General features: G+C 47.9%; 1 protein-coding gene across 1 annotated transcript in view; it reads left to right on the forward strand.

Annotated features, from left to right (window-relative positions):
* Positions 1–1771, forward strand: part of ELL2 (elongation factor for RNA polymerase II 2) — a 28361-nt gene extending 26590 nt beyond the window's left edge. The window contains exons 10-11 of the mRNA XM_035310804.1: positions 129–173; positions 304–1771. Coding sequence (XP_035166695.1) covers positions 129–173; positions 304–420 — 162 coding nt within the window. The 3' untranslated portion in view covers positions 421–1771. The remainder of the gene's footprint in view (positions 1–128; positions 174–303) is intronic.
* The last annotated feature ends 12094 nt before the right edge of the window (positions 1772–13865 follow it).

Genomic DNA, 13865 nt, shown 5'->3' on the forward strand with positions numbered 1-13865 from the left:
GGGGAGGGATGGCTCTTGGATAAGAAAATATCTTGAATAAAACTGCATTTTTACTGCCTTACGTAGTTGCATTTTCTAATAGCAGTGAAAAGTTCTTCACTATTGTCTTCACCTTTTTTTTCTTGAAGATCCTTCACGAGGAAGTCCTAGAAGAGTATCGAAAGATACAGCAGGTATGTGTAACGCGAGGTCTGTGGGAGTTAGAAATTGCTGAGATGGGCCTGAGGCCATTTTTAAGCAAAGGACATGAAATACTAAACTCAGAAATATTTTCATGCCCTAATTTTCTTTTTATCTTTACAGTCTAGCCCCAACTACCATGAAGAGAAATATAGATGTGAATATCTACATAACAAGCTGTCTCATATTAAAAGACTTATAGGTGAATTTGACCAACGGCAAGCAGAGTCATGGCACTAGTCTTCTGCTTGGAGCACAACATGTGAATGAACAAAAGCTTATTTATTTAAAATTCCAGATGAGTTGCTCTAAGATTCTAAGAGGCTAGAACTTTTGCATTACAAAAGTTTCAGTATTAGTATACTTGAGTTGACTACTTCTGTTGTTGGTGGTGTTGCTTGATGCATATTTGAAGCTGCTTTTTCTGGTCCCTTGTTTTCTTCAAGACTTATGTTTGTCCATCGAAATCCATCTTATTAGTAGGTGCTGGGATCCCAGCACAACATCTACTATGAAGTTGTGCACATTTTAAGAAAATATTGTAACAAACTGAAGTACTTTTGGATAAATATAAGGCTATTTTTCTGACCTTTCTTGTTAATGCAAACTCTTTGCCTTAAATGGTAGAAGGTTTAGAAATTTGCACAAAAAAAAATTAAAAAAAAAAAATCACGTTGTTTTGGAGGGTTACAGAGGCTTGTATATAAGTGCTATATACAGCCCGTACTTGTTACAACAGAAACTCATCACTGCGACTCAAACCCCCCATTGCAATGGTTGCCTTAAGGTGTTTGCTTGTGTGTATTTGGTGTAGTTAAGCTATTAGCTACACCGCTTCCCACTTCGCTGCAGCACCTGGGAAGCACTACGTGGCCTACCAGTGTCTGAAAGTGTGTGCCTGTACCGTGTGCGTGCAAGAATGTGCGGGTGTGAGCGTGCGTGATGGGGAATAAAAACTAAAAAAAAAAAAAAAGCTGCTACTCTAAGTAGGCCAAACGCTCAGGTTAAAACAACTGACGAGTGTTGCTGTAGGTTTTTTCCTATAAAATTGCTACTTCTATTGTGGAAGATGAAAACATTTCCATTTCAATAGTTTGTCAGCTTTATTAATGTTGGGAAAATTGATACTTTACAAAAATTAAACAGATATTTAGTTTTGGGGCAAGAATATAAAATTAAGCATGTAGGTTACCTATTTATATACTGCTATAAAGTATTTTTTGAGGAGAGATATGCAAAGAAGCTATTGCCTACATGAAATGTATATTTAAAGATTTTTGTCCTGGGTGCCAGGAATGTAACAAACAGGTGTATTTAACTATGAAATACTGTGATCACCAAACAGCACAAACTTTCATTTCATGCAATTTTGGGTTTATTTTGATTTAAACTATTGCTTGCTTTGTCATGTGAAAACACAGGCTATCTGGTCAAAATAGAGCAAAATCTTTGTTTGTTTTGTTGTTTTTGTCTTTTCAAAATGCTGCCAATTGAAAAGGGAAGCATTATGTTTACAAATCTGGTTTTGGAATATTTGCCAAAATTGTGGTAGTGTCTTTAATAAACTTTATCTCCAGCATAAAAAAAAAAATCAAAAAAAAAAATAATAAAAAATATGTTGTGTGTCACTGTAAACCAGAAAATGTTTGAGATTTGCCAGAAAATATGCATTCAGGTAAATGGGGATATGATTTTTTTGCCTTAAATTTGTGGGTTCAGATACCTTCAATTTCTGAAGACGAAGCAGCATGCAGGAGGCATCCTCCCTTCTCTTGCATGAACACTATACTGATGTCACGTATTTTGGGACCAAGTGGGCTCCGCGTCCCTTGGCTTACACTGCACATTTCAGATGGCAAAGTGGAGGGGAGACCTCTTGCTTCCCGTCAAGAGCTGCGTTCCCCTGGGCTCAGAGATGGAGCTTGGCCCTGAGCACGCACGCAGCAGCGCCCTGAGTGCAGGGGCTGCTGACTGCGCTGGGGCTGCACTGGACGGCTCCGTTTCAACCCAGAAACACGGCAGCTGCTCAGATTAAAAGAAGGGGAAGCTTCTGGTATCGGGACCCACCCTGGCAGTGCTCTTTATCTAAACTGTATGCACAGATCTGACTTCAGCTGCCACTGTGGTACGTGCAGTGCTGCTCTACAGCTGCGTTGTTACCATTTGTAGTGCTGCCACTGTGTGACTGAGACCCAGTGCCGTTAACCGATTTTTCTCCTTTTACGAGAAAAAAGGTTGATCTGTATTTGCATGCATCTTCTGGTTTACAGCCTGTGTATCTGTTGCTGGGGATTAACGTACTTGAGAGGTCCACTGCGTATCATCATGCGACCTGACAAGCTACTGTAAAGACCTTAATTGAAGGTTTTGTCCATTTGCATTGAGCATTTCTTAAGCCTTGCAAGTCTACCCAACAGCCTATGCAGATTTACAGCACTGTTTTGCAATACGTATCTCTTGTTTCCCTTGAGCTGTCGTTCCTGTTCGTCAGATGCAGAGAACCCACTGAAGCTGGGCCCGTGACCAAATCGCCTGTCCCACGCAAGCGTCCGGCTCGCCGCGAGGAACAAGCGCCGCGGACGGTGTCGTCCTGGCTGGGGTTACAGCAAGCCCAGAGCAAACAGTGGGTGTAGAGAAGGGGCGGCTGCATGTGCTCCTGCCTGGAAGCTGCATCTCACCGCGGCCTGAAAAAAACCTGTGGTCAAGAGGGAGGCATCAGCCTGTCCAGACGACTGAAAAAAGATCAGAGGAGGACTGCGTTCCAGTCTTGCTATGGTCTGGGGGAGGGGATCTATGCCCAAAGAAAACTGTCTCAAAACAGTAGCTCCAAACTGTCACAGGAAGCAGATCGCTGTTGACGGCTTCCAAGCCTTCATTTGACCTTGTCAGTTACCAAAAAGTAGTAATAAAATATTTTGCAAGTGTTTTGTGAAACACGTGGGTAAGTGGTAGAGGCAAAGTTGCTTCAGCAGGTTTTAAACAGAATTCAGGTTAAGGTGTCGATATTGTAACTTTGCTCATATGTTAGCCTTTTTAAAATAGTGGCGTTACAACCGGTCTTTCTAGATATGTAAATGTCGATTCATGTGAAGATCTATGGCTGCTTTGAAGTATGACTCTTTCCATAAGTTTTGCTTTCCTCTGTTTGTGTACCTGAGGGGAGAGGGACGTGGGCAGCAATTCCATAGCCGCCTTCTGGGCAAGGGTATGGAGTTGTCTCAAGGAGGACAGCATCTGGGAACATGAAGGCTTTACAGCAGGGCTGAGAATCCCCCTTGCTGAATTGGAGAGTATTCCAAAACTTTTTCAGTCGTTTCTGTACCAACTGTATTAAAACTGTACGTGAAAGACCCTGGGGCGTTTTGTCAATGAACACTTTTGAGCCGTTGTTGCCCCTCTGTTCTGCATCAACTTAGGTTCAATAAAACGTTGACTTTGCAACACCGAGGTGTGTGCCTCTCCTTGTCTCGGGGTGGCTCTCCTGGGGTGTGGGTGGCCCGTCACCTTGCCACCGTGTCCTGCTGCTGAGGGGCACGGAAGTGAGAAAATTGGTGAGAAAATTGGAGAGCAGGAGCTGCATCGTGCCAGCCTCGACTGAGCACCCTGCTCCAGCTGCCTTCTGCTTCCAGCTAGTCTCCCCTCTTTCACCCAGGCTCAACGTCTGGCCTCTTTCTCTTCCCTTTCCTCAGCTGGAGATGACCCTTGATCCTTATTTGTGATGCTGAGAGCAATTCCTAACCTGACAGAGCAAAATGTTCACGTGCCAGATCCCAGCGGCTGTTATTCCTACTCCCGTCTCTGCTTCTGCATTACAGAGCGCAGCGCGCCATCCTCGCAAACCACTCGTGTCCAGAACAATAGAGAGGCTGGAGAACTGCCAAAGGCCACGGGGCTTTTTTTTGCCAGCACTGCATGGCCACAGGTGGGGTGGCAGCGTTCTCCCAGGCCTCGCTGCTGGCTGAATTTCAGGCTCTAGACCTTGCTTGCATGCTGGTCAGTAGCTGTTAGCACGGGATGCTCGCGTTGCTCCCCACGGGCAATTGTTGGTTACAAACGCAAAACTGATGCATGAGTGACGGGTTTAGAAGCAGGTATCTTTACTCCGGCTCACGTTTCACTGTGCCCTTAAACTGCTTTTTGGATGTGTAAATTCTGCACATGTGGTGCACTTCTGGCTGTCATTTTGTCACCGAGCCGAAAACAAGACAACACCCCTCCAGAAACCACACGCTCTTTGAAACCCTAAACCCTAAAACCTCAACGCTTCTGAAGCTCTCGCTTTGAAAAGTCACCAGCCCAGGAAGTCACATTTACCATGCGGAAAAGCCTAGATTTTGATGACACGTAGAGCCGTAGTCGCGTTTTCCACGCGGATGGAGCCTGATGCAGGAGGACTTCTGGTACAGCAGCAAGCCCGGGAGCATCGCCTCGGCTTGGCGCTCCGTAACGCACCGGGGAGCCGGGATTCCTGCTCTGGATCTGCCACTGACGGGATGCCGAGCTGCAGCCTGCGGATCAGCTGGCATCAGCTCTAAGATGCTGAAGGCACCTCCGTTAACAACCCTAACGCCAGGTCAGAAAACAGCTAGATCGTGAGACGCTGGTGAGGCCGTCAGGAAGCCGCATGTGCGTCTGTAAAAAGACACCACGGTCCCTGTACATATCTCATGTACGAAACTGAGCTCCTCTGCCTTGCACAGAGAGTGGGGCTGCCACGGCTCGGGCTCTTTCAGCTGTTTTTTCTTGTTACCTGAGCGTGACTGGGTGTTGAAAAGAATCGGTGTGATTGCTGGCTACACACACTGCCTGCAGCCTCCAGCCTACACACACCGTGTGGATCCCGGGCAGTGCCAGAACAGCACAGGATGAGCTGGCGGTGTTTCAGACCACACGCCGTGTTTTTTCCAGCGAAAGCACCCAGGTGGCATCCAGACCTGTACCTCCTGACTCGGGAGCTCCGCGCACACCCCAGGCCACCGCTGCCGCGCTGCCTGCTGCTCACGTCCCACGCTCACCGCTCGCAGCTATCGAGCTGGGCGTTGCAGGCGCCTGCTCCCGTGCGTGACACGTCCGACGGCTCGTATCAGGCACGCGCTGCTGCCAGAGCCACTCGCCTGCTGGGCTTGTGAAATTCTTTCACGTGCGCCAAGCCGGAGCGAGACCAAAAGTGTCGTGCGCTCACCGGGCGCCCAATGGGGCGTTCTGCAGCCATGCCAGGGATCTGAGCGGAGGGAATCTTCACGGTGTAAAATAAGGGAAACGCGGGAGCTACGGAGAGAGAAACACCACGGCGCAGGATGCTGGCCTCTGAAGCCTTGAGTAAGGCAGCGGTGCCTCTCCGGGAGCTCCTCGCTCAGCACCTCTCAGCAAAGGGGCCGGGAGCCGCACGGGCGTGGGGAGCAGACATCTCCTAATCTTTTATCTCGGTCTTTCTGAAAGGCTTGGAGTCCTGCTGGCAAGCGCCGTGGGCAAGCAGGCTGATTACTGCACGGGAGATTTCCATGCCAGCATCTGGCATAAGCAGGTTCTTCAGATCATCTGGAAAGATGCACAATCCTGGTCGGTGCAGCTGCCCATGAGCGGAGCAGCACAAGTGCCTTCCAGAAACACAGCATTTATTCTTCAGTTTCAGCAAACCGCTGTTGACAAAAAAGCAGTTTTTACTGGCCATCAGTTCACATTTTAAAGAACCAATTTGCTCAGAATCTACTCTTCTGCTTTTCCTGATGCTCTCCCAAACCACCTCTCATATCAGTGTCAAAGCACGAAGGGTATGTTTGCTTTCTTTTTTTTGCTGGCTACGGGTATTTCCTCCTCTCTTCTCTTTTCTTCCCACTTCCACTACAAATCAAGACATGGCACTAACAAGGGAAGCAAACACAGTACTCTGTCCTTGCCGTTTGCAGGCGTTTTAGCTGAAATGCTGCTGAGAGAAAAGTCAGAAGAGGAGGACGGTGATCCCAATAGCCAACACCACACTCGTATGTGATTCAAAGAGGGCTTGTGTTAATTGTCTTGTGCCGCAGCCAGCTGGAAGTCTGCTTGTTCATTGATCTCCCTGTGACCACATTAATTAATAGAATTAGCTGAGGGCCAGAATTAGAGGCCACGGTTGTGCTGAAGCACACAGAGACGTGTTTTTACACTGTGAATTTTCTCTGGTGGACAAAACAGCACACCTCTGTTGCTGGGTGTTTCTGCTGTGGAGGCACCTTGAGAGGGAGCAACCAGGAAGCAGGCCAAGAGCACCGCTCCTTTCTGGCCAGGGCTCTGCATCTCTCCAGGCCCCGTCTCCTGAGGACGCCCATGTGCTTCGGGCTGAGGTGTAGCTGGAAGAGCGATGTCCGAACGAAAAAACGCACAGAACAACAAAACCAGCAGCCCTCCTTCCCACGGGGCCACGACCTGCGTGTCGACAGCTCACGCTCGCGTTCTGGGGCAGAAAAAGCTGTTTTATGTGAGCTGCCACCAGCAGCCTTCTCGGTGATGATGTTCCTCAGAGCAAGTGCACTCCAGGGTGTTGGCTTTCCTCCTGGGCCTGGCAGCTGAGGGAAGGCACAGGCTGCGTTCACGCCGTTTCCAGTAGTGCCTCTCTCTGAATCCCTCTCAGGCTTTCATGGGGCATTGCCATGAGAAATAAGCTCAGGAGCAACTGCGAGAGTCACGGGGAAATGCCTGCCAAGGACAGCGAACACGATCGCGTGGCAGGAAGAGGCAGACCTGAGTACGCACGTGATTTTATTTTAACTTGATCCCATCCATCCCCAGCTAATTACGGAAAACCTGAAATTGGATTTTTCTCCCCTAGTATTTCCAAGAAATACGGGGTGCTTTTTCTTCCTAAAAAGAAGGTCCATCTATCGTTCAGGGTTGATTTTATAGGATTTCTTCATTAACTCTTTAAGTCCCCACAGCGGTGTTGATAACAAAGCATTAATAATTACATTTTGGGCATAATTACACGTGGGCAGTAATCCACAGGCCTTCTGAGCACCTTTACGCAAGATGCCCCTTCCCCGTGTCTCCTCTCCTTTCCACGCTTGCGCTTTCTCAAGGGGGGGTTAGTTACAGGCGTCACCCTCCCCTCCAGAGAGCGTCCGTTTCAAGAATTGTTTTCTTCTGACAAAGCACCTGGGGCATTCACAGCACTGATACCATCTGTGCTGACAGCGCGGTCAGCTGCTGACCTCAGCAGAGCAAACTCATGCCCCGCTGCGTTTCAGAAGGAAAACCTGGTGGGAAGAAAAAAATAAAATAAATTCCTTCATCAGCAGGAAAAATTTTAATCAGATCAGTCACCCCTCTTAGATGCCCCAGTGATAACCAGCCACAAAAGATGAACCTGTAGGAAGTTGGACTTCATTAATTCCGGTGCCCACACAACCAGATTTTTCAACCCAAACTGCCTGATACGGTCAGAAGTGGCTCACCACGCTTTTCCTTCCTTCCCTCCCACCTCAGCGGCAGAAGACAAATACTGAAAAAGCAGTTATGAGAAGGTGCTTTTGGTGGCAAACCAGGGGGCATCCAGGCATCGACACAGAGGGACACCCTCTGTCACGGAGACTCCCTTTTTTCCCCGTGGCAAACCTCCAGTTCGCTGCAGTCTCGCAGGGCATCCGAGCAGACGTCAGGTTTCTCTCCTTGCTGGATGAAGCACTTTGAGAAGCACACAGCACGGGGCGAGAACACCGGAGCAGAAAGGAGATGAGCGCAACGAAACAAAGACGGTCACAAGAAGACTTCTAAAAAGTCGCAGCCCCTGCTGCCATGAGTGGAAGCGGGTTAGCTCGCCTGTCTGAGCCACGTTGCCAAAAACCGGCAGGCTCCCTGCTAGGATTTACCCCTTTCCTGTGTTTGCTCAGTGCAGCCAGGAGCGGGGTTGCATGTTTCACCGGGGCAAACTGCCGTAGGGATATCTACAGCTGTTCGTGACGGGGGACGAGCTGAGCGCGGTCTCTCTAAAGGTTCAGTGCTCCCCGGGTGTCCCGAAGCTCAGCCTGCTCCTACCCGAGGATCCGCGGGCAGGACCAGCCCCGTGTCAGGACCCTGCGGCGTGTTCAGGCCGTGGCTGAGCCGGGCGTGGTACAAATCACACCGAGGCGAGGACAAAAACACCTTCAGCTGAAAACGTGGTGCATTTTTCTAGATGCTATCAGCATCCCGGGCCCGCTTTGGCCCGGACAGGCCGCCAGCTCAGCGGCGGCCCCGTCCCTTTGCCCAAGGCCGCTCCTGCCAAGCCCGGGTGCGGGAGCGCCCGGCCCCTTCGCTTTGCCCACACAGAGCAGGATCCCGCTCCTGTCCGACCACGCTGGGGCTGCTTTTTGCCCGTAGCAGGGGTGAAGTTTCTCCTTTTCAAAAGGGGGAGCTGGGCCCACAGCCCCGGGACCTCAGGGTCTGTGTGGAAGTTGCCTGAGGCCTCCCAGGCCAGAGGCGTTGCGAGGCGGTGACCCAGCGCTTGCTGGAAGGGACTGCCAGGCCTTTTCCAGAAAATAAAGTAAAGAAAGCAGGCCAGGCTGCCTCGGAGAGAGACGACACGGTGTGTTGGTTGGAGGCCAAGAGCTGAATTTCTTGCTGTCTTCCCCGGGCTCCGTGTGCTCGGGTCTTCAAAGCGGGCACCAGGAGCGCAGGCCCCCAGCTGCCCGCTGTGCACAGGGAGGCCCTCTGCCAGCAACCTGCTGGGACCAAAAACAGGAAAAAAAAATAGAAATAAATTGATAAATAAATGGAAAATAGAAAATTTAAATGATGGCCACCTGGGGGACTGCGAGTGCAACTGTCTCGCGTGAAAATCCTGGGCCTTAGAAAATCTTTGGCAAAATCTTGGGGAAAAAATAAATAAAAATAAATAAAAATAAATCCAAATGAGACACAAACCGGGGTGCATACTGTGGGAACAACTCAGCATGTGGAAGTGGCTGGGGAGGAGGGAGCAGCGAAAGGAGCATCCTCAGGTCGCTTGGCAGGGTGCTTTTTCCATGATTATTTATCATTATTTACCCCTGTCAACAGCTCCTGAACAGAAAAGTCACACCGATAAATATTTGCACACCTTGCTCTGCCTCCCTCGCATCACCACCTAACAGCACTTCCTGGCATGATGCAGCCCCGCCGTAGACCAAGGGGAAGAGCTGAATCACCTAATGCATTAATTGGTTCTCGTAATCAGAAAACTCTTCCTGTTTGTGCATGAACCTCACACCTCACCCCCGGCCTTGTGTGTCTGGAAGAAATCGGACTACTACTGGGAGTACCTGGCAAAGTGTAAGTCCATAGGACAACTCATTTTAAAGATTACTTTAGAATCTTTTAGGCAAAGATTCATTCTGAAAGCAAGAAATAAACACGGACTGGAATTTGCTGCTTCCACCTCCCGCAAAGAGCAGAACCAGATCCCCCGAGGGCTGAGTCAGGAGGGGAGGGCTGGCCCAGAGGGAGCCGAGACCCCCAGTGCCCCCCGGGCCCCCTCGGGGCAGTGAGCCCGGGGAAAGCAGGGCTCAGCTTCTTCACTTTTCAGGAACACTGGGAGGAAGCAGGGGAGGAACACGGACACACGCCAGCCCCAAGGTGCCTGCAAACCAGGAGCTTTGGCACGCGGAAGGCTGGAAAGCCCATTTGTAATTAGCCACTGGGTTATTGTCCCTTGTGCAATGGCGAGTACCCTGCTGCTCAGGGATAATTGCAGATCGAGCCCCAGATCTCGGTGACTATGTACATGGATATCTGCTGCAAAACCAAACTGAGGCCAGGCTGATGTCCTCCGTGCGGGCTGCCAAGGGGTATTGTCTACCAGGTCAGACTGCGGACATGTCCACCAACTGGGGCAAGCAGTATTGTAATTAAACCCCTTCAGCCTTCATCATTTATTGTACAGAATATTTTTTTTCCTGCTGATTCCAGCCAAGAGTGAAAGGTGGGTGCAGCCGCTGATCGTACCCCATAATTATCTCCACGTTAAAGATGTTTATTGCTGTGATACTGTGACACAGCATCTCTTCACAGCAGTTCCAGACTTGACGCAACAGCACAGTCTGAAATGCTTCTAATTTGTGTGTGCAAAACGCTTGTCACCCTGGTAAGGCACAGCATTTTCCTTCTGATACATTTAAAAATAAGTCATTTTCTCTGTAATACTAGAATCACTACAAGAGAAGCCCTCTATAATAACCAAACAACAACAAAATAAATAAATAAGGAAAGAAATAAAGAAATAACCACAAAAAAAAAAAAAAGGGGTGAGACAGAAATCCTCAGTGTGACTATCTCTAGTATATACGGCATGTTTTCTTCTTCCCTTTTGAGGATGCAAAATCATTTTAAAGTAGGACAGCCTGTGCCTCATTGCTGTAAAGGATTATTACACTTAAAAATAAAGAGCACAAACATCAAAGGGCACAGTCCGGGAAGGAGTCGCGGGGAAGGAGTTGCAAGAGCAACCTGAAGCTGTGGAATCATAGAATGAGCTAGGTTGGAAAAGGACTTCAAGATCGTCAGGTTTACTGAGTCCCACCACCAACCCAGGTCCCTTAGTGCCACCTCCACACATCGCTTAAATAGCAGCAGGGACTGGGACTCCACCACCCAACTGGGCAGCCTGTTTAAATCCTTGACCACAGCGTCCACGGAGAAATTCTTCCTAACGCCTGGCCCAAGCCTCCCCAGCATCATTTGAGACTGTTACGTCCCTAGCACATCCCCACCTCACCGTGTCTTTCTTCTGCCATGAGGAAACCTGAACTGAGGAACCTCTCCCACCACCCCTGGGCTCCCAGCCCAGCTCGGACAGCCCGAAATCTTCAAGATTTCATGGGTGGGTTCAGGCACATGGTGCTGGTAGCTCCTTGCACCCGAGCCAGCAACTTCCAACACTGCCTTGTCTAACACCCAACCTGTGAAGCCAGTTTGGGGAATTCTTGTTTTCAGAGGGCAAGGTGGAAGCCTTCAGGGGCATGGGAAGAAGCTGCTGGAGGAAGCAAAGTCTGAGCTCTGAGTAACGCGTGCTGCTCAGCAGGAGAGGGTGGGACACCTTGTTGCACAAGGACAGGCTGTCTCTCCAGGGACAGCTTCCCCAAAACACGGTTTGCTTCCTTCTCCTCCCCACTGATAATGCCTCAGACACAGCTCATTCCTGAAACTGAGATTAAAGTTAAAAAAAAAAAAAAAAAAAGGAAAGGTCACAGTCTGTATGCAGAAAGCCTGCTGTGAGCAAGGCAGCAATGATGCAATGGGATCTCCCTGACACGTACAGCAGATTTTGCTGGTCTCGGCTGTTTTCCTGGTGCCCCACTGAGCTCTGCACACCCCTGGGGATGTGCAGCTGTGGGCGAGGGACAAGGGGCAGGAGCACAGCATCCACACCGCTGGGAGCGGAGCGCTGGGCCCATGAGAGGTGGGACTTGGGGGTGCTGCGCTGTGACCACCTCACGGCCACTGGCCCGGGGCGCCCCTGCAGGACCTCTCTCCCATTTCAGGAAAACACAAAAATTCTGCAAAAGCTCAATTTTTGGCGAAGTTCGCACTAGCAGCGAAATGAATCAGCATCTGTGTCCACCAAGTTTTCATGAGTGAGATCCAGGCTCCTCGTTTCTGTTCGGGAAAGGGGAACCTCAGAGGCAGACCTCGGGACTCCCCTCCGCGGGAGGCACCAGGAACGCCTGTCCCGTCCCACCGCAGCACCACCTTCTGCTCGGAGGCTTGAGCACCCAAAGCAAACGAGCAAAGAAACAAAACGAACAAGGAACCACCAAAAACAAATCCAGGAAAAAAAAAGAAAAAATGAAAAAAAAGAAAAAAGAAAAAAGAAAAAAGAAAGAAAGAAAGCTGTAGTAAGGAAAATGGCATTTCACATCTAGTTATTTGGTATTTGGGGGTTTTGATGATTTTCCAAACTGCTCTACTTGTTTAACACATTCCAGAATACATTTTTTATGTAATTTTATGCGGAATTTTTACATGTATTTTTAGCTCTGATGTCCCAGCTGCAACTATAAGCTGTGGCAGACAGACTGCCGTGCAAACAACTTGACTATGCCCAGAACAAGGTACGAGGGGACCACGTCTCCTTGCCTCTCCTCAGAAAATACCAGGGTAAGCAATGTAGCTCTTCACAACAGAAAATAATAATAATAATAATAATAATAATAAAACAATCATTCAAGAAGAATACTCAGAAACTTATATTCATAATAGTGTTATGTATAAATGTGGCACCCTCAGATACAAAGATCTGGATAAAGATTATGTATAAATGTGACACAAATGCAAAATTGAGATTTATTGAGATTTATTGGCAGAGAAGTAGAAATAAATACTCATTTTATATGTGTGTTTCTTTTCTCTTTCTCACAGCATTTTCCTTCCTCCCACCGTGCTCAATGCGACTTTCCTTGTGCAAAATGTATGGCCCTGGTTCTTATTCCACACTGGAACAGCTGACCCCGTGGTTGATGTGTATCAACAGCAGCGAAAGGAAAATCTGTGGATGCAAAATGTCTGCAGGATAAGGTAGCGACAGAGGCTCACAGAGCACGCTGACGTACTGCTGAGCAGTAGCATTTTCACTAGGAAATTGCTTTGAATTTTCTAATAGAATTACAAAAGCGAGAGGAAATATGCTAAATTCCAGTGCGTCGGTAGTCCAGCATGATAAATGACTCCAAGCCCTTCTCAGCTGCAACAGTATTCAATTAAACAAATACTCCATCACCCAGGGAACATCATTACACTCGGAGAAACATAAAGACGGGAAATGTAATTCACAAGACAAACACGGACTAGGAACAGAAGACGGGAAATTACTAGCCAAAGCCAAGCAAAGCAGCAGGTGCCTGGCCAAAACAATTCCCACTGCCCCTACACTGAAATTCATATACGAGCACAAAAGATGAATTTGGTGTCCTCTCTTCAACAGTGTAGCCAAACGAAAACACTGCCTTTTGCCCAACAAGCAAATATGAACACAAAAGGCTTATATATATATACACACACGTATATATATACATATATATGAGGATTGCTCACCATAAATAGCTTCATAATAAGTACTCACCATAAGTAGCTTCATAAAGCTACTCTGCACAAACAAAGCAAACCTTCAAGTGCATTGGAAGGAAGGACTTTTATCCGGTGTCAAGAGGGCCGGGTTTGGGGATGTCCAGGGGATTACTCGTGTATTCTGTAATAAATTCCCTTAACTTTGCTGCATCTCAGGTTGGGGTTTCTAATAGAAACCCACAGAGCCACTGCAAATGCTATTAAATAAATGTAAATATATATAAATGCTATTAAATATAGATATATATAAAAGCTATTAAATAAGTGTAAATATAACACCTAACTGATACAAAATCTCCCAGTTTTCATGATGATGCTCAACACACGTAAGATCAATGAAAACATCGAACATTATTCCTAGAAGGAGTTTATTTCTTTAAAAATACAAATCATGCTTTTAACCACCCTATGCCATGATATGTTAAATTTCTTCAGATAATAATTCTTCAACAGGACAGGACCAAACCAGCACGCCTTTTGCTTCACATACCAGCCATGTGACTCAGCACTTAAGAGCAACTGCACTGCAAAACAAGAACAGGTTATGCATGTGCCCACTTTTTCTTTTTTCTTCCTTTCTTTTTTTCTTTTTCATTTCTTTTTCCTTTTCCTTTTTCTTTCTTTTCCTTTTC

This window comes from Oxyura jamaicensis, chromosome Z (assembly GCF_011077185.1).
Source record: "Oxyura jamaicensis isolate SHBP4307 breed ruddy duck chromosome Z, BPBGC_Ojam_1.0, whole genome shotgun sequence".
Classification (NCBI taxonomy): Eukaryota; Metazoa; Chordata; class Aves; order Anseriformes; family Anatidae; genus Oxyura; species Oxyura jamaicensis.